Below are 27,959 nucleotides of genomic sequence, written 5' to 3'. Positions count from 1 at the left end.
GGGCCAGGCTGCAGGACCCACTGCTCCTCCCCTCTAGAGCCCCCGCGCGGCCCCCGGTAGCCCCGGCAGCAGCGGCGGCGGCGGCGCTAGCACCCCCAGCCCCGGTGGGCCCCGGCGGAGCAGCGGGCACAGGTGAGTGGGCCGGGCTGGTAGGCGCCCCACCCCGCCCCCACCACTCTCCCGGGGCACAGACCGCGTCGGCGCCGCTACCGAGTTAGTTGAGCTGGTCCGGCCACCACTGCGCGGTGCCCCTCTAGACCGTCTGTCACCTAGGGTACCGGCCCTCACTTCAGTCCGGACAGACTCGCGCGGGTCCCCCGCGCCTGATACGCAGCCCCCACACCAGTCCCAGGGAGGTCTAGGGTCACCCCTTGGGAGGCGGCTTCCGTGATTGTCCCGTGCCTGCCCGCTTCACCTGGGGGCTAGTCCCTGCTTATCTCGAACTCTCTGTCTGCCCGGGAGCTCTGAAAGCCCCACCCGCGTGCCCAGCACACTGACTCCTGGCCCCAAACCGGTCTTGCAGGTCCCAGGAAGGTGGCGTCAGCATCTGCAGCCGCGTCGACGTTGTTGGAGCCTCCGCGGAGGACCAGGAGAGTCCGGGTAGGACCAGCGCCCTGGGCCTCCCCACACGCTCTATGGAGACGCCAGCTGCCTCAATAGAGCCCCAAGGGCCTCGGCCAGTCCTGGGCCGTGACAGCGTCCAGGTGCCCGACGACCAGGACTTCCGCAGCTTCCGGTCAGAGTGTGAGGCCGAGGTGGGCTGGAACCTGACTTATAGCAAAGCCGGTGTGTCTGTGTGGGTCCAGGCTGTGGAGATGGACCGGACACTGCACAAGATCAAGGTAGGGTTGCCCTGCGATAGGTGGTGCCCCCACTCCACCCATAGTACTACCTCTGACACCGAGTCTCCTGGTCCTCCCTCAGGGCCACAGACACCTGGTTGTGCATCTGGCCCAGAAACAGCCCCCCGCTAGGGACCAGGAGGAGGCACAGTTTCCTGGGCCAAGACCCCATCACACAAATGGGCCAAATGAGGCCTGGAAAGGGGATGTGACTCACTCTGGCTCACTCTCCCAGAACCCGGGGCATGTCCTTGCCTACTCCAGGGAGGTGGGCTGCTTCCAGGCCCACCTAGAAAAGTTGTCTCCCTCAGGCACCCCTCTACCCTGGAGGCCTTCACCTGGTCCCTGACTTGAGTCACCCCAGGTGGGAGTCTCCCATTGGGCCCTTCTGTCCCTAATTCCTGGTTATCCCAGGCTGAGCTGGGTCTCTCACCCCTGTCCCCCTGCCCCACACCCTTGGGTGCCAGGGTCCTGAATCCTTCCTGCCTCATGCCCCGCTCTTTCCTCTTCCCTTCTTGGCTGTTCCCTGAGTCTCCTACAAGGACTATGATGTGGCTGGAGGGTACTGAAGGCAGGGCTTGGATATCCCTGCCTTGCTCAGGGCCAGTGTGAGGGTGGACTGGAAGAGGAGGGGGCCTGAGGTCAAGGAGGCCAGCATAAAGGGCCGATGCAGACACATTAACCCCCTCACAGCCAGCACCCCTCCTCACAGACCCACGATTCTCCATCTTTCTTTGCTGTGACAGGCAGTCTTGGGGGTTTGGGGCCCCATGAGCCCCACCCCACCAGGGAACTAGATGGAATAGAGGTGGTGGAGACTATTCTCTAGGGGACTCAGTAGCTGCCTCCAATACAACTAGCATTTCTGTGAGTGCCACATTTTGAGGGTGGGCAGATCTCCCCTCAGCAGGCTCCTGGCAGTGGGCTGTGCTACCTCTGCCCTTCACCTCCCTTTCCTTTGCCTTCCTTTGCTGCCCTCCTCTCCAGGACATTCCTGTTACAAGGAGGGCTGGGCACTAGACTCAGAAAAGCTTCCCCTCACCACCCCCTGCCACCCCCACGCTGTACTCTGTCCCCTGTCCCCTCCTGCCTGGGAACTGGTTTCAGGCCTAGCTGGGTTATTTAGGCCTCAAGCCAGAGCCTGAGGCATCTGACCTTTCCCCTTTGATTCTGTACCTTTCTGTATCGCTCTATCTTGGTATTTTACTGCTTTATCCATCTGTCCCATGGGATCTTCTAGCCCATCCTTTCTGCCTTCCTTTCTCCCTACTATGACTCTGTCTATACGCTGGCCATTTGACTGTCTCTGTCTCTCCAGATGTTTGTGTGTGTCTCCCCCTGTCTGGGACTCTCTGTTCCAGTCTCCCTGCCCAGGCCTGGGAATCCTAGACTACTCCCCGTGCCGCCCAAGGCCCTGGGCTGAGGGCCTCCCAGGGGCCTGACATGTGTCTGAGCCTGAGGAGCAGGGAAGGAGGAGGCAGCTAGTATGTCTCAGCCGCTATGTCCCTGAAGGCAGGGACAGGTTTTATCCCTCTTTGCATCCCCAGTATCAAATGCAGAACCTTGGACAGAGCAGGGCATGTTGTCTGAATGAATGAATGAGGGAAGGAACAAATGAGCAAATGAGCAAGGCTCTTGCAAGAGAGCCTGACTGTGACCTGGGAAAGGTTTAAGGCTGGCAGTGCACAGTGGGGTGGGGAAGTGGTAGTTTCACATGGAGCTGGCTTTCCAGAGGGAGGGGAGGGGAAGGTCTGACCAGGTCCAGTACCCCCCACCCTCTTTGTCAACAGGGCAGAGCTACCTCCTCCGTCTGTCTTGGTTAATGAATAAACCAGCTCAGCCCAGAACTGGAGTTGGCGGGTCTGGGGGCCAACCTGCCATGACAGACCCCTTGTGGCCAAATTAGACTTCTCAGGTGGCCTTCCTTGGGGCAAGGGGAACTTGAAAAACTGGGGTTTTGTGGGTATGTAGGCAGGGAATATACTCTCCCTACCAGCCAGGACCCCAACCCTCCTTTCCTCTCAGACTGAGCAGAGGTTGGAGGGGCCAAAGAGGCCTTTGCAATCCCTATTTCATACCCACATACCCCCACCCCTGAGGTACAAGTGAAGATTGAATCCCAGAGAGGGGCAGGGGCCAGCCCAGGCTCACACAGCAAAGTCCCAGCAAACCCAGATCTCCAGCCTCCTAGCCTAGCTGTCTGTATTTTACTTGTCTCCTCATTGCTGCCCGCTAGTCCTGCCCCCTACAATGGAGGGAGGGTTGGAGATAGAAGGTAAACAGAGCTGGGGCCCAGAAAGGAGGTTATGGGCATCCCAAGGGGCCAGCTCCCCACTCCTGATCCTCCCAGCATAGCCAGACAGAGCTCTGGGAGATGGGCAGAGGTCTCTGACCTCCCTATCCCCAAGATTCTAGGATTCCCAGGTTCTATGCAGCTAATTGCATTTCTGGTAATAAGAGTCCCTGCTCTGAGCCAAACATTTTCCTCTATCGTCTTAATTTATCCCCAGCTCAGTTCTGGGCAGTAGTAGGCTTGCCTTCATGTTACAAACGAAGAAACTGAGGGTTAGAGAGGTGATGTCACTTGCCTAAGGTCACAGAGCAGCTAAGGTAGCAACAGAACCCAAGCCAGTCTGGCTGCAGAGCCTCTGCCCCCCTCTGCATGGGCCCACATTGTTAGTCAACATTACATTTTTAACCTCATCAATAACTCTTTGAAGGACATGGTGTTCTCATCATTCCATCCTTGTTTGATGGCTAAGAAAGCCCAGAAAGGGGAGTGGCTTGCCAAGGTCATGCAGCAGGTAGGAAGCCAGAGTTCCCAGCGATGACTGGGTCACTCCATGAGGTTGAGCTCAATTGCAGGTGTTTACTGAGCTTCTGCCACCCACCCTAGCCTCTCTCCTGCCTGAATCTGCTCTGGGCCTGCCGCCTGATCTGGGAGAGCCCGCTGCCCCCTGGACATGCCCTGTGCTTGTGGTCCCAGGGTGGGGGTAGGGTTCCACCTATCTATCTACCTGGTTGATTCCCTCTTCCTCATTTCCCTTCCCCCAGACATCTCATCTTCTCCCTGCCCGTAAGTCCAGAAGTCTCTGCAAGCCACTGTGGCTCTGGGCCCAGCAGTTAGAGCTAAGACAGAGGGAAGGGGCTGTTGGAAGCCACCTCCATCTTTTCCCCCCTTCTTGGCCTTCAGCCTGGCCTGACCCCACACCTGCACTGTGCCCTGGGTACTGATGATGAGGCAGACACGACCTTCTGCTGAACATGGATCCTGGGTACAAGGTGAGAGGGTGGCTTGGAACCCAGGTCTCAGTGCCCAGGCAAGTCTTTCCCCCAGCCCCTGTAGTGGGGTGAGAAAAGGGAAACCAGGAGGTTCTGTCATTCAACCAGGGATATCCAGGGAAGAAGTTGGGGTTTAGTCCTAGCTATGGGATTTTCTTTTGGTATGCTGGACCTTGGGCATGTCCCTGCTCCTCTCTGAGCTGTTTCTCCTTGTGTACCAAGGAGCCCTCCTGGCTCAACGAGCTTCTGAACTCAGGGGCTGTACTGAGGCCCATGGGAGGGAGATGAGGAGCTGGGGAGATGGACACAAGAGGTGACAGGGCCTGCCCAGCCCAGCCCTGGATGCTCAGGTGCTCAGCTCCTCCTCATGCCCACTGTATACCCAGCCCTGTTTGGTCAGCCTGTGTGAGAGGCAGAGGAGGAAGGCTGGACACTCCTCAGAGGTTCCCAGATCCTGGTGGAGAAATGTGTTCCAGGAGTTGCAGGTGACCTCCAGCCCAGTGCCTCCTGCATGGGACATATGTCCACAGGCAGCCAACAGAAGCAGGACTGGGACCTCATGTGAGTGGGCCTACAACAGGAGTGGGCCAGGTGGGCAGGGGCCTTGAGGAGCTTGGAAGCTAGAGCACGGGGTGGAGGTCTCTTAGGGGAATGTGGCTGAGAACCTGAGATTCCTCTTGCCACAGGAAGCTGGGCAGTGGGGACCTGTCTCCTCTGACTTCCTGTCCTGCAGCTCCTCCCCTTCCCCTTTAGAGAAAGCTCCTGTGACCCCTCCCTGCCCTGCCTCACCGTCCACCTGCCCTCACACCACAGGCCACCTGGATTCCAAGTCTTCAAGCCAGTGCTCTGGTCTGTTCCCTCTTGGTGCCTCATTCTCTCCCCCTGTGAAATGAGGGATCATCTCAGGGATTTCCAAGGAGCCTTCTAGCTCTTGACAGTCTGTGGAGCTCAAAAGAGTCACAGGGAAGGCAGGGGCAGGAAGGCCATGTTTTGACTGTGTATCAAGTGCCAGGTGCTTTTGTTATGTTCTCTCACTGAGTCTTCATCACCATCCTGTGGGGTAGGTCCCATTAGCCCCATCCAACAGATGTGGAAACTGAGGCTTAGAGCCAGAATTCACTTTTGCAAATTCATACAGCTAGAAAGTGGCCAAAGTAGGATCGGAACGCAGGTCCTTGGGTCTCTGAGGCTGAGCTTTCTATACCCCCTTGGGCCTGGTTATTAGACTATTGGGCCCTTTGTACTCTAGGACTGAGTGGCTCACAATTTACTTCACTCTCCTGCCTGGGTCTCCCTGTGCTATGTCATTGTGAGAGGACAGACTGGAGAAGACCCAGCTGGGCAAGAGCCAAGCCCTCACTGTGTGACCTTGGGGGTCACTTCACCTCTCTGATTCAGTCTTCTTATCTGTGGTGGCAGAGGCAGAAGTTAATCTGGTTTTAGGGCCTTGTATTAGGTAAATTCTGGTTCAGGCTTGGCCTCTTTCTCCTCTGGGGCTCAGCTTCCCCATCTCTATAGGAGATTGCTGGGCACGTGGTTTGTAGAGACCCACTTAGCTTTAGGCTGGAAGGAGGGGGGTCTGTACTGCTGGATGCAGAGGAAGTGAGGACAGATGACCAAGGCCTTACCAGCCTGTGCCATCATGGGGTCCCTGAATCCAGGATTAGGCTGGCTGGCTCCAGCTCTGACTTGGCATGGGGGCAACAGGAGGAAGTGGTTCCAGAGCTGCCCTCAGGGAACAGGCTCCCCAGAGCACGTGACCCCAGCTAGTCAGGCTCCAGACCTTCTGGGTGGGGAGCTCAGAGAAAGGTAAGGTCAGAGGTGGCTGGAGGTTTTAGGGAAGGCTTCCTAGAGGAGGCATCTGGGTTGGGTTGAGGATATAGGGAAGAGAGCACAGGATTCGGCTGTGTGACCCTGGGCAAGTTGCTACCCCTGCATAGACTTCAGCTTCCCTGTCTGTCGGATGTGTATAGTAGTGCTGTCCTGTCTACCTCCAGGCATGTCATCTGTTCATTCACTTATGTGCTCATTTGCTCATTCTGTGAACATTCATCTCTGCACTGAAGGCTGTGGACAGAGGGGGCAATCAAACCCAAGCCTTGCCCTCAAGGAGCTCCCAGTTGGCTGCTGACAGACACTTGTCATAGGAGCTGTAGGAACCCAAAGAGGCATCTGAACCAACTCTGTCCCTTTGGAACTGGGTAGTGAATAAGGAGTACACATTTGGTAGTCAGCATTGGGATTATTCCAGAGGAGCAGTTGTGCAAAGGCAGAGAGGCGGGAAGCAGGATAGTACATTTAGAGAACTACAGGTGGTTCGGTATGGGACTTAGAACTAAGGGAACTGGGGTTGATTAAAGAGCTGGATCAAGCCTCCAAGACTTGAGTCTTGCAGGCTCTGGGATGCCAAGGGAGGGTTTTAGACAAGAAGGTTGGTAGGAGGATGCCATTTTTGTATTTGTCTGGGCAGAGGTGCCGAGACTTGCACTGAAGCAGAGGCTGTTGGGAATGGAGCAAGGGCCGCATCCAAATTTAGGTAATGGATGGACATGGTGGTTAGTGTAACCTTTTGCAATGTGCAGACTGTGAAGTGGTGTGCAGGCTGGGGTCCAAGACTGCATGGATGTGCAGCCCACTTGGCCCATGCCCTGGTGGCGAGAAACTTTTGTGTGTGGGAGTGGCATGGGGGATGCCTCCAGCCTGTGTCCCCTGCTGGGACTAGATGTGCCCTCAGCCCCTAGCTGGCTCTGTGCCCTCTATGCCCAGCTCCCCAGGCTCCAGCCTTTAAACTTTAACGAGCCCCAGCTCAGTTTCCAGCCGAGAGTCTTTAAAGTTTCAGGAGATGAGAGAAAGGAGGGAGTCCTGGAGACAGATGGGTTTTCTTTCTTCCTCTGCGTCTCCACACCTGGTTGGGCTGCCTGGAGCCAGGGCCCTGGACACCATGACCCCAGAAGCCTGGCATGCTGCTTGGGATCTGAGATCTCGGCTAGGCTGCTCTAGCCTGTTGCTGAGGGGCAGGTAGCCACAGGTCTGTGTGCCAGATTGCCATGAGCATAGACAGGGGTAGAAGCCCTGCTCCAGCCCTGACCCTTCACCTGTGTCCCTGACCTGGGCAGATGAGCATACTCAGGTTGGGGGTAAGTGGCTCAGACCAAGTGTTAGGCTTAAGATGTCACTGCCCCTCTTGGTGCCTCAGTTTATCCCCTCTGTCATGCTTGGACTAGCCTTGATGCTTTGGGGCCGCTGGAGCCTCAGAAACACAGGCAGTGGAAGAAAGTGGCAGGCCCAGAACTTAGTGGTGGGTTCCATGCCAAATACAGACTTCTCTTACCTGTCATTAAAGAGAGCATGGGGTGAGTGGCATAGGGCAGCTGGAGCTATTTTCTGGGGCTTTAACATAACTATTGCCTCTCTACTTCTTAGCCTGGGCTCCTTGAAGGCAGGTACTTACTCCCTCTAATGTCTCTCTAGAATCCTTATGTCCTGAGGCAGGTGAACAATGCCTGTACATACATACACACCCATCCCTGTCACCCCTACCACCCCTACCCCACCCATGGGATATAAGGAGTGAGCACCACCTCCCACCTCCCCTTTGGATTTCATGCCACAACTCCCATATGCCTCTAGTTTCCTGAGATCCCTTCCATCATCTCCTGGGCCCCTTCTCTGTCTTTGGACCCTTCCAGAGAGCCTGGGACCTGGCACTAGGCCAGGGAGGTATGGAGTCGAGACAGAGATCTGACAGCCAGAGGGGATGGAATTCCCTTGTGTGTCTCCACAGTTCAGCCATTCATTTATTCACTGAGCACATATTTATTGAGCACATACTGTGTGCCAAGCATTGTGTTATATCCAGGAACTGACTGTCAAACCAGACAGATCAGGACTCTGCTGTCATGGGTTTTACATTCCGAGGTGGGAGACAAGCAAAATAGAAGCAAACGTAGTAACTCAGTAAGATAGCAGATGGTGGGTTGTGTGTTGTGAGGACAGGGTGAGGTAAGGGGGGTTGTGGATTGTATGTCTGCATATGTAGCTGGGTTGTGGGTGACTGTGTGAAATGGCCCTTAGCTGGGCAGACAGTGAGCACCACTGGGGCAGGCACCTGCTTCCCCATCCCCCTTCCTGCCCCAGGTGGGCATCTGACAAGGGTCAGTAAATCCATGTTGAATGTATGTGTGGGTCCTAAAGTTGTGTGTTTGTGCCTCTGAATGTGGGTCTGTGTATGTTTCTGTGCCTGGCATTACTCTGTGTGTGTGAGTCACACCCCCTCACTGCAGAACCAGAGCTGTCTCTGATCCAATTATGTCTCCTCAGCTGTCTCCGGGTGGCTCCCGCCCCTTGGCTCAGCTCCGTCTCTGTCATCGTTTTTTCCTCCCCACCTCATCTGAAGCCTCCTGTCCTCACCTCTGTGCCTGTCTTGGGGTCTCTTTTTTGGGGTTGTGTTCTCTATCCCTGTCTCTGTTCCCCTCTCCCTCCGTGGTTATTCCCTTGTGTCTCTACTTGTCCTTTTTCCTAAATTTTTCCATCCCAGTTATTTTTTCATTCAACAAGCTCTTATGCCTCCCACCCGCTCTACCAGCCACTGTGCTAGGGTCCTGGAGATGGACCAGACCCAGGCCTTGCTCTCAACAGGCTCAAAGCCTAGTCGGGACACAGATGGAAACAGTGACAGCCCCTCATAAGAAGGACTGGGACAGGTTCAAACTCAGGCTGAGGGAGCCAGTGGCTTACGACATGGTGAGGGGAGGGGAGGGGGCTTCACCTGGTGATGGTGTCTGGGTAGACCCTAGGGGGACAGCAGGAGCCAAGCAGCAAGCTGAGAAGGTCTTGGTGAGTCCTTCAGTGAGGCAGGCTCCCCAGGGGCAGGGGCTGGGGATGAGGAAGAAATAGAGGCAGAACCAGGGAGAGGACATTTGGAGTTCAGATTTTATCCTGAAGGCAGTGAAAGAGATAGCAGAGGTTTTCAAGCCGGGCAATGCCATGATCAGCTCTGGTTTTTTAGAAAGCTGGCTGCAGGGGCAGATTCACCAGGGAGCCAGGAGAGCAGAGACAAAGGAGCCTCTGCAGTGGTCCAAGCAAGGATGGTGAGTCCTGCCTGGGGTTAGTGAAGAGGGGCTGTTGGGAAGGACATGGCTGAGTTAAATCCAAGGGATAGATTAGCTGGATGGATTGGCTAGAGGGTGAGAATCAGGGACAAGTTCAGAATCATGCCCAGGTTCCAGGTACAGGAGGGGAGGGGAGGGGAGTGGGCATTGGGGGAAGATAATATGACAGTATTAAGCATGGTGAATGTGAGAGGCCTGTGGGCTGTCTAAAGGGAAGGCCATTGAAGTAGAAGTCTGGAGCTTACTAGAGAGCTTTGGGAGGCGTCAGTCCACTGGTGGTATTTATCCTCTTTATCTTTGCCTGTCTTGATGTCTCTGTGTCAGCTTGGGCTCCTGTCTTGTCTCACTTGTCTTCCCTACCCCCTGCCTTTTCTTCTAGGCCCATTTACTAGCTGCCTCTCTTGCTGGGCCCGCCTTCCTCCCTTCAGCTCTCGCTCCTCCCCCAGGATGGGAGCAGGGTCGTGGGAGGTACAGAGCAGGAGGTCAGCTTCTGAGATGTCAGAACAGAATATTCACCCCTGCTGAAGAGCTGAGGTTGCTGCTCTGTAGCCTGGGGGTAGGAGTAGGGGTCCAGGGAGGCTGGAGATGGGGAGGAGGAGGGATGGGAAGGAGGCAGAGCAGGGATGAGTCACTCAGCCCTGGATGGAGAGCAGCAGGGAAGAGCCCAGCTCTGTCTGCTCAAGGAGCTCTTTCTAGGGGAGAGGTGGCAGCACCTCTCCTCTCCACCAGTCTCAGGGGGCCCACACTTTGGGGGAGAAGATGGGCTGGGGGTATCTGCTGCCAGATCCTCTCCTCTTCAGAGAAGAGGGCCATGGGGTTTGTCTGGTCATTTTGCAGGTGGGAATACTGAAGCCCAAAGGTAGGGGAAGGAGACCTTGTGTTGGTTCCACACTACATGTGCTCTCTGGGTTCTTCCGGCTCCCTGCACCCCAGGCAGGTGGTGTAGACACCATTCAGAGTCAGCTCCAACTTCCCCTGCGACTCTACTAACATCCTCAACAGCCCTGGTCCTGTTGTGGACCCCTCAGGGTACAGGCCTTGGTCCACCTGGGGTTCCTTGAGTCCTACACAGAGCAGGGCCTATTCTTGGAGAGCAAACTTAGGGTCACACTGTGCTCCAGGCTGGTCCCTCCCCTTCACTTTTGTGAGCCATTCTTTGCAAATCTTTCAAATGGGCATAATCCTCCCTCCTTCCAGGTAATCCAGATGATAGAATTAGGTGAATTTGCAAAGCCCCTAGCACAGAGCCTGGCACAGAGCTGGCACATGATTAACATTTGCTGAATGACTGAATGAATGAACACAGTTTGAGGCTCCCAAGGGACAGCTCCATTTCCTCCCACCTCCATCCTCATTCACTCAGGTTAACTCTTGGAACTGCATGAGCCCTTTCCTTCCCGCAACGAGCCTGGCTGTTTCTAGCCCCCAGGCTCATGCCATCACCTCTGCCAGGAACTCCTGCCCCTCCTTTTCACCTGGGTGCCACCTGCTCTTCTATTCTTCCATTAAGACTCAGCTTAGGTGCCCCTCCCTGTACCCAAGTCTCCGGCTTCCCTCTGCCCTGCCCTCCCAGGTTGTCATTGCCTGGGCCACAGGTTCCCAGCTTGGAGACTGCTCTAAGGTAGGAGTCCCCTCTGGCTCCAACTCCCAGCACTGTGTGGCCTCTGGGAATAACCTGTTAGTGTGTGAGCCCAGCCAGGTGATGCGGAGAATTTCCAAGTTAACCTACCATCAGTGTGGGCGGCCTCAGGCCCCAACTCAGCTGAGTCCAAGGAACGAGGTCGTCAGGGCTCTGGCCAATACTTTTAACTTACGGAAGAAGTATGCTTTTTACTTATCTTGTGTAAACTACATTGTACTAACAGTCACAAGAATCTAAAAATGAAAAATAGATCACCCAGAGCTCCAATTTCCCTAGAAAATTTTTTTTCCTTGGTGCCTGCTAGCCCTCATTCAAGGGTGTAGATAATTTAGACCAAAAAAACCAAACCTATAGCCTTCGAGTTGATTCCAACTTTATTGCTAGTTCAAACCATGGTGCAGGTACAACTTTGTATCCTGTTTTGTTCATTTAACATTGCATTTGTAGAAGTTTCCCATATTGCTATGGAATTATTAATTGAAGAACGTTTCCGGCAGCTGCTCCATGCCAGGCCTGTTACTGGGTTCCTAGGGTTCAGAGCTGGCTCAGCCACTGCCCCGGCCCTCAGGGAGACCACAGTCCTCAGTGGATGTGGAATAATCATTAAGATGATGTGTCATTCTTAACTGAACTGGTCTGTGCTTTTGGTCGTGTTGCAGATCGTCCTCCAATATGTTTCGCTAATTACAAATGCAAAAAAAAAAAAATCATGAATATTGTAACAGAACTTTTTTCTTATTTTATATTTTTTCCTATGGAGTATAAATTTCTAGTCTTGCGATTCCAGGAACTGAGTCAAAAGATTGATTTTGATGGTGATTTTTAAAGATACTTGCCAAGTTGCTTTCCAGAACAGCGGAACCAGTTTTTGCTGCCACTATGTAACAATTTTACCATAGCCTCATAAGCACTGGGTATTTTATATATTTTTGCTAATTTCCTAAGTATAAATTGGTACCTCATACAATATTAATTTACTTTACTTTGATTATCAAGACTATTAAAGATCTTAAAGCAAGTCCCAGAATCTCTCCCTGAACCTGTCTCTGGGTATTTCTGAGACTACCCCAGTTACACTCTGCTTTATAAGCGGGTGACTGCAGAAGTAGTATTCATCCTTAAGTGTCATAGAGATTTACAAGAGTCCAGGAGGTTTTTAGGAGTCCCTGGATGTCGCAAATGGTTAAGTGCTCAACTACTAACTGAAAGGTTGGCAATTTGAACCCACCCGGACGCTCCTTGGAAGACAGGCCTGGTGATCTGCTTCTGAAAGGTCACAGCCTTGAAAACCCTATGGAGCAGTTCTGCGGTACACACAAGGGGTCACAATGACTTGATGGCAACTAACAACAACAGGTTTTCACAACTTCGCTTTTTTCTGAATTTGACAGAAGCAGAAGCACTGAAGGAGGCCGGCCCCAGCCCCTAAAAGTCAGAGAAGTGCACCCACAGGCACACAAGTGTTGGCCCTCCTGTCCGTCTTTCTATTCAGGCAACAGTTCTTTACTGAGCATTTGCTGTATGCCAGGCCCTGCACTAGGCACTGGGATCCTGAGATGAACAAGGGACCACAGCATTGCAGTCAAATTAATTCATTGATGATGGAGAGAAGCACCATGGATTGGAGGAGACAAAGAGGAATAGGCCCTCAGTCCAACCTGGAGAATTTAGGTCCAGGGTAGGCTGCATGGAAGGGGAACAGCTGGGCTGAAGTTTGAAGCTCAAATAGGAAAGGAGTTAGCAAGGGGAGGTCCAGGGAAGGCATTCTGGGCAGCCTGAAGGAGGAAATGTCTCTGCAACCCTCATGGCAGGACCGATCAGACCTCCCTCCACTAAACCCTTCCCTGACCCCTTCTGACAGTGCCCCTGAGCTGCTCTTCAGGGTTTTTTTTTTTTTTTTTTTCGGGGGGGCAGGGAGTAGGGGGAAGGACTTGGGGGCCCCAGAAATCCAGAGGCCTGATGCTGGCCTCTTAGGGGCTTTGGAAGGGGCAGAGTGGAGGGCCCTGAAGCCAGCAGGTGATGAGCGGGCCCTGGGGAGGAGAACTGGGAGCAGGGAGGTTAGAAGGGCTCTCCCATCCCCTCTACTCTTATCTCCCCCACCCCATGCTGAGCCTCTATGCTCTGCTGCGGGCCCCAGGCCAGTCTTTGCATCTCTCAGAGCCTTGTTTCCTTGGTCTGGCAGGATGAGGACCATGCCTGGCTTGGGTTGTGAAAGTAGGGTGAATGGATTTGTGTAGGGCACTGGCGTAAGGGGGTAGCCCCTCCCTCCTAGTCCACCCACCCTGTGGAGGGATCCAAGGCTTTTTTTTTTTTTAAAACTTTGTTGCTTGTCGTCCCTGTATTTCTTGCCCTTTGGGGATTAGCAGGAAGGTGCTCTCCTCCGCAGGGTTTGAGAAGGCAGGGGAAGCTGTGGGGGACCTGGTTCTAGGGCCTGGGGCTGAAGGACAGGCAGCTAGCTGCTGCCGAGGGCTTTATGTACAAGTCTCATTTAATCCTCACAGCAGCAGTCTGAGGGGACGATTATCCCTGTTTGACAGATGAAGATACTGGCATTCAGAGCTGAAGTCCTTTGCCGAAGCCACAGCCACATAGTCAAGACATGGCAGGGCAGAGGCCTGTCTGAGCCATATAGCCTCGAGCTGCTGTGGCAACTGTGAGCCTGTGGGGTCTGGCTGGGTCTCATGGGGCAGAAACGTGAAGGCCTGAAGGGTTCTCAAAGGGAACTTCAAGGAGGAGAGCTCTATCCTGGATTTTTGCAAAGCATGTTCCTGCTTTTAAGCCCAGTGAGGTCTGAAATTGAGTCAGAGCAAGAATCCATGAGCTCAGCCTCCCTGGTCAGCAAACCCTTTCAAGTCCAATGAGCACTGCATAATAACCATTAATTAACTTAATCTCCAATTGCCAGCATGTTTGTTTTATCCAGGCCTGTCTTGCCCCTTGATGAAGGTAGCAGAAAGTGCTGACGTGTTAGGGTCAGACACACCTGGGCTCTAGTTCTCTGCTCCACCACTTGTTAGCCGTATGACCTTGACCAATCATTGTACCTCTCTGAACCTCAGTTTCCACATCTGTAAAATAGGGATCGTGATACTTACTGAGTTGTTGGGAGGGTTTGAGGCAATCCCTGCTAAAGACCCAGCTTGGTGCCCTTGGCAACTTGGTAGATGTGGTTTGATGACAACTGAATTTTGCCCCTGTGAGGTCTCTGGCACTCCTGTCGCCTTTGTAGGGTGATGAGTTGGTTAGTGATTTGGAGCACATGGTAATGGTTATGAGGTTGTGGCTGTTGGTTTAGGCTATGATCGATTTGATACCCCGCCCCCAGTCAGGAACTCTTCCTCTGATTTGAATAGGGTTCTGTCGGGAAAGGGTGATTTACTTAACAGTTACTCCCTTTACAAAACTGTCTGCTGAAATGCATTGTGGTGAAAAGTCAGCATAACCTGTGGGACGTTTCAGAGCCCGAGTGAATCCCTTGCCCTTTCCTGGACCTCAGTTTCCCCAGTGCAACCTGAAGAATGGTGGTGGAAGAGATCATCTCCTCGGTTCCAAGGACTTTGGGATAATCTATGTGCCCCACATATCCCATATGCAAGGATATTGGAGACCTGCTGTGTGAGGTCTTGGGGTGGGGGCTGGAGTTCACCTCTCTGTGTGTCAGTTTGCTTGTTATTGCCCCAGCCTTTGTCCCTCAAGTCCAGGACACAGTCCTGTGGAGGTGGCCTGACTTCTTTCCTCCTGTCTCAGGTTGGCTATCTCTTGGTCCTTGGAAGAGACTGCTGCTGCCTCTGTCCCTGCTGCTGAGCACTGGGAAGGCCTCCCAGAGAAGCATAGGGCAAGAGGTGGGACAGAGGTGAGGGGTAGAGCATTGGACCCTGCTCTGTACTTAATAGCTTAAGCTTGTAGGCCTTCACACCTCCTAGTCCCTCTGCCTGAAATGCCCTTCTGCCCCTTCCACTTGTTCAGCTCCTTATCCTTATAGGCTTGGTTATCTCTGCTCTTGCAGTTCCTGTGTGCCTCCCTCTCCCAGCCCTGTTCATTCTCGATTGGGTTTTTGTGTCCCTGTCTCTCCCCACCGCACCACTTGAAGGGGCTGCTTTGGAGCAGGGCCCAGGTTGGGTCTGCCTCTTGGTCCCCACTACCCAGTTGCAGGTCTGGCACACAGCAGCTTCAGAAAGTGGTGAATGAAATGGAAGCGCAGGGCTGGGACTAGGGTGAGGCAAGAGAGGCGCCTAGGGCACAAAATATGTGAAGGCACAGTGGAAGGGTGAATGACCACTGGTGCAAGCCTGCTTCAGGCCACCCTCCTCTCCTACCTCCAGCCCTTTTAATAACAGCTACTGTTTTTATTTTTTGAGCGTTTACTTTGTCTTAGGCATATTACACAGATTATCTCATTTAATGTGATCACATATGCCCATGAGCTAGATACTTTTATTAGCCCCATTTTTCAAATAAAGAAACTAAGACCCAGAGGAGTTAACTCTAGTGCTCAAGGAGAGGAGCTGGGATTGGAACCTAGGACTGCCAGACTCCAGGCCTGACTGGGTTACTGCCCTGAAGCCCTTCCTTGTCCAGTCCCTTCTGACTGCTGATCTGTGGGACTTGGGAGTGTTGGGGTGTGGGTGGGGGGCCGGTGCTAGTCACAGGGGTCTGGGCAATCCCAGGTCCCTACCTCATGGGGGTTTGGAGACAGTACAGTACAGGAGACACAGCCAGTGGTTTTTCTGGTGTCATTCCAGAGGTCACTTGTTCCCTTAGGGCCTCAGTTTTCTCAACTTTAAAATGGCTGCATGTCGCTTTTCCTGCTGTCACCAGGCTTTAATGCTGTTGGAGTTGAGCCTGGCTCCTTGATGAAACAGCCTTCCACCCCTCAGTTCCGGTCTCCAGAGGGATCTCCCAGGACCTGGCTGAGGTGACTGACTCACCTAGTGCCCAATGGCTGTGGGTCCTGGTCACAGGCCCGCCCACCAGGTGCTTTCAGGTGACTCATCCCTACCCCACCAACCGCCCCTCCTGAGGCCTCTTAGAATTACACCTCGCTTGCTTTGGCCACTGCTGCTGGCGGCGGAAACAATGCCGGATGTAATTTCTCCCGTTTGGCGCAGACACGCTACCTCCTAGGGGACTGTGGAAAGAGCCGGGGCCAGGAGCCAGGCCGCTGCTGAGGGATGGGAATACTTGTGGACACTCACCTGATCCGGCAACCCGGCCTGCCTCAGTTTCCTCACTTGCAGCGCCACCATAGCCAGAGTTCTCACTCTCCCAGCGCCCTCCTTCCTGCAGGGCCTCTCGCTGGCCATCCTCCACAAGAGCCTGCCTTGAGCCTGGAAAACCCTGAAGTTCCTCTCTATCCTAAAGATAAAGTGTTATGCTGAGTTTCCACTCCACTGGGTCCATCTTGTGGCTCTGCGTGCTCTCTCTGCATGCTGCCTCAGAGGCAGGTGACCTTGGGCTCTGGGGCCACAACAGGCAGCCCATAGCCCTTGCGGCCAGGAGTCTTCCCAGGGCAGATGGGCAGTGTGGCCCTTTCCCAGTGTGCATCTAGCCCTGGGGGCACTGAGCCTGGCCAGAGGGAGGAGGCACTCCAGGCTGGATTCTAACCTAGCTGCAGTATTTCCTTGTCACTGCTTGTCCGTACACTCACTGCCCAGGATACCACATCTGAGAACTTGCAAAGCCAAACCAGTTTCCAAACTTGAATTTAGAGATGTTCTAGTTTGCTCAGAAGCCACACTTAAGTGCTTCTTAATGAGCAAGAATACAGGAAGACCCAGTTTTGAATCCCTGCTTTGCTGCTTGCTTGCTGTGTGATTTGGGCAAGTTGCTTAATCTCCTGAGCCTCAGTTTTCTATTCTGTGGCACAAGAATAATAACAGTGTGCACCTCATAAGTTGGAGGTGAAGAGTGAGTATGTGTTGAATGTCTGGTGCAGCACCTGGGCCATGATGCGGCTGCTTAATAGAAAGTTGTTTGGATGCTAAAGATGCCAGATCTGCCTTCTGCTGTTTTCTCCAACCCCCTTTCTCACCATCACATCCCTCCCATCACTTTGTTCAATCACTCACTCATTTGTTCATTTATTCATTCTGTCTTAGTCTTCTAGTGTTGCTATAACAGAAATACCACAAGTGAATGGCTTTAACAAAGAAAAATTTATTTTCTCACAGTCTAGTAGGCTAGAAGTCTAAATTCAGGGAGTCGGCTCCAGGGGAAGGCTTTCTCTCTCTGTTGGCTCTGGAGGAAGGTCCTTGTCATCAATCTTCCCCTGGACTAGAAGCTTCTCTGCGCAGGGACCCTGGGTCCAAAGGACACGCTATATTCCCGGTGCTTCTTTCTTGGCGGTATGAGGTCCCCAATTCTCTGCTCGCTTCCCTTTCCTTTTATCTCTTGTAAGATAAAAGGTGATGCAGGCCACACCCCAGGGAAACTCCCTTTACATTGGATCAGGGATGTGACCTGAGTAAGGTTGCTATATCCCACCTAATCCTCTTTAACATAATCTAATCTTACCTCATTAACCATAGGCAGAGATTAGGATTTACAACACATAGGAAAATTACATCAATCACAAAATGGAGGACAACCACACAATACAACCATGGGAATCATGGCCTAACCAGGTTGACACATATTTTTGGGGGACACAGTTCAATCCATGACAGATTCACTCATGTCTCATTGGTCTCCTTCAGTCTGGAATAGTTCCACAGTCTTTCCTTGATTTTCACAACCTATGACTGGCCTATAAATGTCAATTTATAAGTTGTCAACTTATAAGTTGACATTTATAGGTCAGTTATTTTATAAAATGTCTTTTATTTTGGATTTGTCTGATGTTTCCTTCTGATTAGTTTTAGGTTATTCATCTTTACCAAAATATCACATGAAATGATGCCTGTATTCTTCTCATTTCGTCCTATCAGGCAACACCCAATTTGTCCCATTACTAATGATGTTCACTTTAATCACTTAAGGTGGTACCTGCCAGCCTTCTCCACTGTGAAGTTACTCAATTTCCCTTTGTAGTTAATAGGTATTTGATGGGAAGGTGCTTTGAAACTATGTAAATATCCCACTCTTCATCAAAGATTCAATTTATTTATTCATATCTGTATATATTTTGGTTTCCTGTTTTATTCAGTGGAGTATAATCTGTTACTATCATTTATTTTAATACACAAATTGTCCCAGATTTGGCCTATGGTAGAGTGAACAACTGTCCTAGCTTGCCCAGGACTGAGGGGTTTCCCAGGATGTGGAACTTCCAATGCCAAAACTGGGAGAGTCCCAGGCAGACCTAGATGAGTTGGTCACCCTACCAGTGGAAGACCTTCGAGCTGGTTCCTGTGTCTGTTGTTCAACAAGGTCCCTATCATTCTTTGAGTACTTCCTTACTTTCTGGCACAATAAGATGTTCCAGGCTCATCTTATACTTTGACTCAGCCCTGGAACCAGCCATTTCTCCAAAAAGCCCTAGAATCAGAGACCTTTTGAGTATTAGGCTACACCACACCATGTAAACTCCAGCCAGACAGACAACTCATTTCCAGTGTGTGGGTTATTTCCCCAACAAGCCACACACTGTGCCTTTGCCCTTGCTGCTGTCTCTGCCAGGGTCACTTGGCAAACACCTACCTTCAAGACTGAGCTTCTCCGTAAAACCTGATCCCCCAACCCACCCTTTAGAGTTGACCTCCTCCTCTGTGCCCCCACTGGACAGTGTAGAGCACCTCCCCATTTCCAAGTTGGTCTCCATCCTCAAGGATGGGCCTCAAGTTCATCTCTGACTCTTCTGTGCTCAACACAGGGTTGGAATGGGGGGTGGGGGTGAAGCCCAAATGATTGGATCTAGTCACATCCCCTCGTGGAGCAGAAATGCAAATAGGGGCAGAGAAGGAGGGTGATTTGTTAAGAGTCACACAGTGAGTCTTTGCAGGCTTGAGGCTCTTCCTGAACTTCAGTTTCTTTAATTATGAAATGGGTCTAATACCTTAGAGCATTACTGGAAGAATAAAATTTGGTAATGTGTATGAAGCACTTAGAACAGTGCCTGGCACATGGCGAGTGCAACACTCAGTATCTCTGAAGCACCTTTTTATTTAAAATTTTTTCACCATTGAAGAAGCAGTATTGTACATTGTAGAAAATTAGTAGCCTGGGCAAGCAAAAAGAGAAAATAAAGCTATCATATTCTTACCATTTAGAGATTGCCAGTGTTAACACCTTAGTGATTATGCTTCCTGATCTCTTCCTATGCATATACAGTTTTTTCCCCAAATGAGATTATACGGTGCATTCCATTTTTTAACCTGCTTTTTTTTCCAGGCAGCAATCTCCACCATTTATTTCAGTAAATTTTCAGTGCATGTAATACTCAAACCATATTAATGTTTTCCCAGTTGTCCCAAAAATGTCCCTTAGAAGCTGGCGTGTCCAAGCCAGTATGCAATCCTGGATCACACTTTGCATCTGATTGTTGTGTCCTGTAAATCTCTCAGTCCCTTCTTTATGACTTTGACTCAGAGAAGAACCTGAGCCAGTAGGCCTGCAGAATGTCTCAGTGTCTGGCTCTGTCTGGTTGTATTCTTGTGTCACTTAGCTTGTCCTTCTGTCCTCTGTATTTATGCCCTCTGGATATAAACTGAAGTTATATCCAAGGATTGTTGAGTTCATTGATACCTGGAATAACCAACAGGTGTTAGTGTATCCTTCTTGTGGCATCGTATCTCCATTAGTGGTGCCAAGACCTACCCTAGGATTAGGGGGAGGCAATGGGACCCTCCATCATACGTATCACCTTGTGAATTAAAAGTAGTGTGTCTGGGGTTCCCTTGGTACCCTCTGAATGCCCATTTCTGGGAGACCTTTTTAAATAAGAAATCTTGTCCATTTGCTGAGGGGAACTTGACCCTGGGAGTTGCTCCTGGGTGAAAAAAAAAAAATCACGGAACAAGGACGTTGATTGAGTTTCATCTTGCTGAGTGCAAATCTAGGGAAACCTGGCCTGTTTTTATTTGCTTTCCACACATGTGATCTAGGTTAAATCCCAGCTCTGCCACTTACCAGCTAGGTGACCTTGGGCAAGTTACTTAACCTCTCTGAGCCTCTAGTTCTTGCTTGGATTTCTTGGCGGGCATAGTTGTTGTAGGGTCAAATAAAACAAGGCATGCTTGGCTGTTTTCTCTCCTAGACTGAAAGCTTTTTGAGGGCAAGGCTGACTAATAGTAAAAATCCAAAGATATTTGTTGAATGGAAAAAAAAGGAGGGCAAGTAGTATGGCCAGGTGATAAATACCATGGGAGGAAACAAATAATACACTTAGGCATTCATTGGTTCATTTCTTCGTTTATTCATGCTTTCATTTCATTTATCATCTGCCCACGCCAGGCTCCGTGCTGAATCAGCCATGACCCTCATGAGGAACTCACAGTTGGGGAGGGAGACACAGATATAGAGATTCAGCATATGGGAGCCCAGGAGGTCTGGCTGGGCAATTCAGGAAGGCTTCCTGGAGGAAGATACTGGGAAGAATGGGGGGGTTGTTGGGAACTGAGATGTGGGAGATGGTCTCTGAACAGAGGGCTTATCTCCTGGCACAAGTGCCTTCTGGTAGGGGCTAGACAGGGCTTGTGGAAAGAGGTGAGTCCTTCAGAGGCCCCTGCTCTTTCCTCTCCCCTTCCTTCTCCCCTCTCTGCCTGTCTGCCCTCTGGTTCCCTGGCCAGGGCTCTGGACACTCCCAGGTACCTTGTATCTGAGCCCTGTGTGACCCTGACAACCCATGTGTCTGTCTGCAGTGCCGGATGGAGTGCCGCGATGTGCCCGCCGAGACACTCTACGACGTTTTACATGACATCGAGTACCGAAGGAAGTGGGACAGCAACGTCATTGAGACTTTCGACATCGCCCGCTTGACAGTCAACGCAGACGTGGGCTATTACTCTTGTGAGCAGGCGCAGCATGCCGATCCCAGCCCCCTCCATCCAGGCCACACACTGAGCCTCCTCCTCCCATCTTTCTACCTCGTGGTCACTGAGTGCTGAGTGCTGAGGCCTAGGGCTGCCGCCCTAGTGGAGGGTCTCCCTGGGGAGGGCTCAACCACCCTCCCTGACATCCCTGTACACTCTCAAACACTTGGGCGCACACACACACGTATACTCACAAAAACACAGGCACTCACATGTTCATGAATACACACACACAAACACGTGCACACACAGTTATGTACACACACTCACAGTAATACTGTTGTCCTCTTATACACTTATATTCACATATACAAACAGGCCAGCAAGGTAAGGCCTGTAGGAGGTTGTTAGGAGTAGGGATGGCTAGAGACAATAGGGAAGAGGCTTCTGCTCTGTTTCCTAGTTCCAGCTCTGGGACTGTGGTCTGGTGGGTGGGGGTACCTGTTTAGATCAGGGAGGGGGATACCTGTTTAGATCAGTTAACTAGGTATCCCTGTGTCTCTGGCCTCTGTCTACCCTCCTTCTCCACATCCTCTCTCTGCTTGTCTGCCCTCTGGTCCCCTGTCCAGGGCTCTGGACACTCCCAGGTACCTTGTAAGCAGGTGGGCCAGTGGTCTGGTTGACACTGTCCCTTACCCTCCACAGGGAGGTGTCCAAAGCCCTTGAAGAACCGCGATGTCATCACCCTCCGCTCCTGGCTCCCCATGGGCACTGATTACATCATTATGAACTACTCTGTCAAACATCCTGTGAGTTGACCTGCCCTCCCTGTTGGATGGACAGGGGAAGGTGTCAGAGCTGGGCTGGCTGGTCTAGCCTAGGGGGAGGCCATGGCTGCTACCATGACTTCCTTACCACTCTGGGCCAGGCATGAGCCCCTCTGGCCCTTAGTTTCCCTGCTGTACAGTGAGGATATGGCTCCTGTCTCCCTGCTGGGGCTCTCAGGCAGGTCAGAAGAGGGCAGTATGGGTCATCACTGTGGGCAAGGGGGTAGGACGGGCTGACTTTCGTTGGCTGGGGCACAGCTGGCTGGGAAAGGGGGGGAATAAGAGATGAGAGACAGGGTCCTCTGGCTCTCCCTGAAACTGGGCCACTTTGATCTCCGTGGGCAGGGAGGACAGACAGGTACAGCTGGCCTGGGCAAGGGTGAGTGAGTGAGTGTGTGTGTGTGTGTGTGTGTGTGTGTGAGTGATGCCCACACATGTGCTCATGAGTGTGAGACTGTGTGCATGAGCCCTCACCCCAGACTGGGGGCTTCCCCAAGGGGGATGGGGAAAGCCTTGAGAGGGGCAAGGATGATCTAGTCTGATTTCTCCCTTTGTCCTCACACCAGCATTAGACCAGGCCTGGAGCAGATGCCAGGGGATATGAGCTAACCAATGGTGTGTGTGTGTATGCTCACAAAGACACCACCTTTGCCCCCACCCCGAGTCTCACCTCGCTGTGCCTTCCATCCCCAGAAATACCCACCTCGGAAAGACTTGGTCCGAGCTGTGTCCATCCAGACGGGCTACCTCATCCAGAGCACGGGGCCCAAGAGCTGCGTCATCACCTACCTGGCCCAGGTAGACCCCAAAGGTGAGGGCTTGGCCCTGAAAGCCTGTCATGGGATCCTTCCCTGTACCACAGGGGATGGGACTTAATCCATTAGGGATCCAGGAGGGCATCTGCTAGGGGCTCTTTTGTATTTTGGAGCATCTCCATCCCAAACATCATTTGAACCAAGATTTGAAAAGCATGGGCTGAGTGGTGGCCACAGCTCCATTGACAAAGCTTGATGCTCTCTCTTCCTGGGTGCGCACATCCCATGCTCTGATTTGTTCCCTCCTCCCTGGCTGCTCTCATTCTGTCTGCTTTGCTGATTACCATTCTCTGTCCATCCTTGAGCCCTTGGGAGGGCTCAGCTATTCCCATGACTTCTGTGGCCAGATGACCACCATGTCTCTCTCCTGAGGTCCAGATCCCTGTGGCCATCAGCTTCCTGGACACTTCCCTCAGGATGCCTTCCAGACACCTTAGACTCACTGTGTCTCCCCACTAACCCGCCCCTTCTCCTGAGTCACCCATACCAGGAGCCTGGGAGTCATCTGAGACTCCTCCCTCTTCCTTAGCTTCCAAATCCAGTTACCAGTGCTTATTGATTCTACTTCTTGAATAGCTCCCAAATCTGTCATTTATCTCCATACTCAAGGCCACTGTTTCTGTCTATACTGGCCACCAGAGGACGTTTTCTAAAACATCTGTCTCCTCATGACGCTACTGTGCTTAAAAATTCTTCTGGTGACTCCCATTGCCCTCAGAGTAAAGTCTAAATCCCCTACCCAGCCCTTCCTCACACCTTACACTCTCCCACTTCCCTGTCCAGGCAGTCCTTTCCTTTCCCTCAGCCTAGAAACACCTCTCCTCCCTTCTCTGTGAGACAAACCCTTACCCATCCCTCTGGGTCTGCTTCAGATGTCACTTCCTCTATCCCTGATCCCCTAGAGGAGTCACTGGCTCCCTGCTCTATGGGCCCATCCCGCTCTAGCAGAGCACTTGGCACACTGGTCAGCCCCCCAGGGAGCTCCTCCCAGTTCCCAAGGCTGGCCCAGGGCTGGTGTCATTGAGTGAATGTGGAGTGAGTGAATGAATGAATGAATGACTATAGGATGGGTAAGCCCTGAGCATCTTTGCCTGGGTATGCCCCAAACCCCCTCAGGGCTGAGTGACCCAGGCCCGGGCCTCCCCCTGGAACATCATTGAGTGTGTTGGGTGTCAAAGGCAAAGCAGACACTTGGGAACAAGACAGGGTGGAGAGCTGGGCTGTGGATTACGGGTCAGGCCTGGCTGGGATGCTCAGCCAAGAGGCCTGTGTAGTCAGGGAGGCTTCCTGGGGGAAGGGCGCTTGGAAGGACAGGCAGAAGAGGGTCTGAGCATTGGGAGGGGTTGGTTATGAGAAGGGATGTCAGTGTGAGCTGAGGGAGGCGACAGGCCAGAGCTGTGAGTCAAGATTTCCACCCACATGTAGCCTGTGGTTACTTAGGACCCGTGGTTTTCTTCCTTGAAGCCATCTGGGGCTCAGCAGAGGGACGGAGCAGACAGAGTTGAGCCTGAGGCCCTTGGTCTGAAGTGGAAAGAAGTGAGGCTGATGAAGTCTTGTAGGACTTGCTCACACACCCTCCTTCGTGGAGAAGAGGGTGGCTTCCCTGGAAACCCTAGGCTTCCAAGAGGAGGCTGCTGTGTGTGTGTTTTGTGGGGTTTGGGTCCCTGAGGCCACTTCTTCCCTTCTCTCCCCACTACCCTTCCTTGCCCTTATAGGCTCCTTACCCAAGTGGGTGGTGAATAAATCTTCTCAGTTCCTGGCTCCCAAGGTGAGTGGCCTTGGGACTTTGAGGGTATAGAGGCTGGGGGAGAGGACTAAGGGATGAGGGGGTGGAGTCTAGGATGGGGACTGGGAGTCGGGGGCAGAATTAGGGTTGAGGGGCAAGCTTAGGAAACTGCGGCCAGAGTTAGGGTCCTGGAAGCTGGGGGCTGGGCCGCTGGAGGGCGCGGGAGGGGACGTGGAGAAGACCTCTTCCCACGCCTCAGCTATCCTCTAACACGGCGGGGCGGCGGGCCCGCAGGCCATGAAGAAGATGTACAAGGCGTGCGTCAAGTACCCTGACTGGAAGCAGAAGCACCAGCCGCACTTCAAGCCGTGGCTGCACCCTGAGCAGAGCCCACTGCCAAGCCTGGCGCTGTCGGAGTTGTCGGTGCAGCACGCGGACTCGCTGGAGAACATCGACGAGAGCTCGGTAGCCGAGAGCAAGGAAGAGCGCACTGGCGGCGCGGGCGGTGAGGGCAGCGACGACGACACCTCGCTCACCTGAGCGCGGCACCACCGCAGGGACTGAGACTGGACCTGGGGGCCGAGCCCGGGGGCAGTGGATCCTCCTGCACCCTGCCCCTTTTCTCTCCGCATTTCCTGGGGGCGCTAGGCTCAGACCCAGGTGGGCAGGGCGGCCTGGCCTGGACACAGCCCCAATAAATGATCCCACAGCCTCAGCTGGCTCATCATAGTACCTGCTTCTCACCTGCCCCGCACGACCACCGCCCTTGATCCCCTCCTCCCACAGTTAATTTTGTTAATTTTATGAATGAGCTCCTGGCCTTTGCTTCTTTAAGTACCCCCTCATTTCCCTATGTGTATTTGGGGGTTTGTCACCCCCTTCTGTCCATTGTTTCTTTCCTTTCTCCCTGTTGTCTGTTCATTAGTTCATTCTTCATCCCTTGTCTTATCCTTGTTGCATGTTATTTTGCCATTTCACCACGAGCTATTTGGTTACCTTCACTGCTCTAACAGGAGCAAGCGTGGCCAGAGGCCGGTGTCAAGGTTCAGAGGGCAGGGTTCTAATGTGTGACCTCTGGCCCAACTTATTGGACTATGGGTCTGATACTTTTCAGTCATCACAGAAGGGAAGGGGAGAGGCCCCTGGGTCTCAGGCTACAGGGCTGTGGGGCTCAGAGCTGAGGCTGGGGCAGCATGTCCTGGAGGAGGAGGGTTGGGAGTGCAGGTCAGCGTCATCAGACTCCTGGTGTGATGACCCAAGCCCTCCTTAAGACTTTTTGAAGACCTCAGGTCTGTGTTAACAGAAAGAGTGGTGCTCCCAGCCCCTGGCCAATGCTCCGCCCAGCCCTGAGGTCTTGAGTGATGACTGGCCTTCCACTGTTGTCTGTGGCTCCCAGGCGCCCTCTGCTGCCAGAGGGACACCCTGTTATCAGGTCCAGAAGAGGGCCCTGTGCCCTATGTCCTTGTAGTGTTTTGCACTCCATTTGAACTTGTGGTTGGGAAGTCCCCCCCCCCCGCCCCCGCCAAGGTCTGGCCCAGTCCTCCCCTCCCTGGAAGCTCCTTCTCTGAGGTTACAGTCTACTAGGAGTCGACTCTTTTCCAGAGGGGCAGGGTGAACAGCCAGTGGGGATGAGCGGGAGATTCTATAACTCACCAAGACTTGGGTTCCAATCCCAGCTTTGTAACTTTGGGCAAGTCTTGGAACTTCTTGGAGTCTAGTGTCCTAATCCATAACCTGGGGTGATAATGTTTGCCTTCAAGCAGCGGTATGAGGAATGAGATAAAAGGAATAAATTGCTTAGCACTGAGCCTGGCATGTAGTAGGTGCTCAAATTAATGAGTCTTTTCTCCTTCCAAGGTAAATCCCTATTCCCCATCCTGGTGAGATCTGTTCTTTCAAATATCCTCGTTGGGCATATGGAGAAATAGAAGCCCAGAGAAGTTAGGGTCTCTGGCTTGGTTGGCACCAGAGGTGCCCTAGATGGAAGACCCAGGAATGCCTACCAAGCTTCCGGCTGTCATCTGTGTGTGTGTGTTCGAAGGACAGGCAGGAACCTGTCTGTTCCTTGTCCAGCAAAGGTGCATAGGTATCTGGACCTCAAACTGCACCTTCAAGCTAAGGGATCCTTGAGCGCTATGACTGGGCCACCACCTTGCCTATGAGGGATTTGGTGCCCAAGGAGAGAGGTGGGAGACCCTTGGGAGAATGTGGCGGGGAAAGGAGTTACTGGAAGTCAGGGGCCACGATCGTCCCGCCTCCAACCGCCCCTCACCGACCTGGGGGTGTGGACCCCTGGGGGAGGGCTGTCGCTCACTCCTCCCAGGCGGCAGACTCTCCAGGAGAGGGGTGGCAGGGGTGGCAAGAGGTAGGAAGACTTGGGGAGAGGTGGAGACTCAGCGGGCGGGAGTGGTGTAGACTTGAGCCTCAGGAGAAAGAGACCGACCAGCGAGCAGCGACAGGAGTTGTTGAAACGCACAGACGAACCGGTCCGGAAAGCGAGTCAAACCAGCTGACTGAAGGACCGCTACGAGGCGTGGGGCGGGGTTGGGGAAGGGGCGGGTCCTTGCCCCTTCCCCGCCCTTCCCTCCCCGGGGCGTCACGTGGGGGCGGGCGGAAGCGCCCCGCGGGGTGGGCGCGCCCGGCCCGCGGCCGTGAGTTGACCGAGGCGGCGTGAGTCAGTGGCAGCGCCGGGACCCCGGGTCTCTGCGCGGAGTCTTCGTTCAGAACAGGTTAGTGCGGCTGCCGGGGCCTTCCTGTCTGCTACCCTCTTACCAGGTGTGGCCCGGAGTTTCCCCATTCCGCAGAAGGAAACACCGAGGCCGCGCGGCGACTCCGCGCCCGGCGCCTACTTCCGCGGGCGCCAGTCCCCGGGTCCCCTTGTCTGTTCCCTTGCCATGTGGTTGTGGGGCGTCTCCTCCTGAAGATGCTCGGTCGGGCCAGAGACCGTGGGGAGGAGGGCGAACCGGCAAGGCAGGGGGTTTCCAACCCATAGCCCTTCGGCATGCCGCTCCGAGGATCCGGAGCTTGCCCGTCCTCGGGCGGTTTGCTTTTCCCATCTGTGAAAGGAAGGCTCCCGCCTCAATGACCCTGAGACCCTTCTAGCTCTGCAGATCCGTAAGACCCTATGCCATGGACCTAGGGTTCCAGTGACCTTGGGCAGGCTACTTCCGGTCTCTGTGCCTCAGTTCTCCACTAGCAATGGGGGCATGGCCTCCCAAGAGCCCCTATCTGGCCCAGTTGCAGGAAAAAGGAGGTGCGTGTGCACTGAATGGGGTCAAGCTAGGAGTAGGTGGTTGGGACTGGAGAGAGGAGGCTTGGTGTGCAGCCTAGGGTGTGTGTGTGAGTGGTCCCCAAAATCTCCAGGGTGGTTTTTGATGTTGAGGAACTCTGGTCAGGATCCATCACAGTATGGCATCTGTCACATGCACCCACCGCCCGCCCTTGCTCTGAGGACACTTCCCTGATCCCCAGGCTAGGTGGAGACACTCAGGGAAGGATCTGACTGTATGCCGAGCACTGGAGACCCAGACTGGGGCACTCAGGATGCCTGTCCTCAGAGAGCCCCCAGGTTGGGGGAGACCTCCCAGCAAACTCATTGCGGGGTAGAAGAAGCCTAGCGGAGCCGTGAAGAGGGTACAGACCGGTGAAGAGATGGAGTCAGGGACTGGGACTCTTGGCAGGCCCAGGGAGGAGGAGATGACTGGAATGGGCCTTGGTAGTTAAGTGGCAATTAACAGGGATAAGAGCCTTCCAGAGGAAGGTATAGCTTATGCACAGGCAGGAACTTGCATGGTGTGTCTGAGGAA

The 27,959-nt window shown here is 53.2% G+C and overlaps 1 protein-coding gene across 1 annotated transcript; it reads left to right on the top strand.

Moving 5' to 3' along the window:
* Window positions 1–24,868, top strand: STARD10 (StAR related lipid transfer domain containing 10). The gene is made up of 7 exons (XM_004381942.2): window positions 1–132; window positions 524–842; window positions 20,675–20,822; window positions 21,491–21,594; window positions 22,306–22,423; window positions 24,143–24,195; window positions 24,448–24,868. Exons 2-7 carry the CDS (start codon window positions 636–638, stop codon window positions 24,691–24,693), a joined length of 876 nt encoding a protein of 291 aa, XP_004381999.1. The 5' UTR covers window positions 1–132; window positions 524–635; the 3' UTR covers window positions 24,694–24,868.
* The last annotated feature ends 3,091 nt before the right edge of the window (window positions 24,869–27,959 follow it).

Source organism: Trichechus manatus, unplaced genomic scaffold (assembly GCF_000243295.1).
Source record: "Trichechus manatus latirostris isolate Lorelei unplaced genomic scaffold, TriManLat1.0 scaffold00088, whole genome shotgun sequence".
NCBI lineage: Eukaryota > Metazoa > Chordata > Mammalia > Sirenia > Trichechidae > Trichechus > Trichechus manatus.
The sequence above is the reverse complement of the archived record's forward strand: the minus strand, read 5'-3'. Positions and strand labels throughout refer to the sequence as shown.

Excerpts from the sequence above, each read along its gene's own strand:
- STARD10 (XM_004381942.2), top strand. The coding sequence starts at position 636 with ATGGAGACGCCAGCTGCCTCAATAGAGCCCCAAGGGCCTCGGCCAGTC. Across the intron at positions 20,823-21,490 it reads AGACGTGGGCTATTACTCTT|GGAGGTGTCCAAAGCCCTTG; the intron begins GTGAGCAGGCGC and ends TACCCTCCACAG. Across the intron at positions 21,595-22,305 it reads ACTACTCTGTCAAACATCCT|AAATACCCACCTCGGAAAGA; the intron begins GTGAGTTGACCT and ends TTCCATCCCCAG.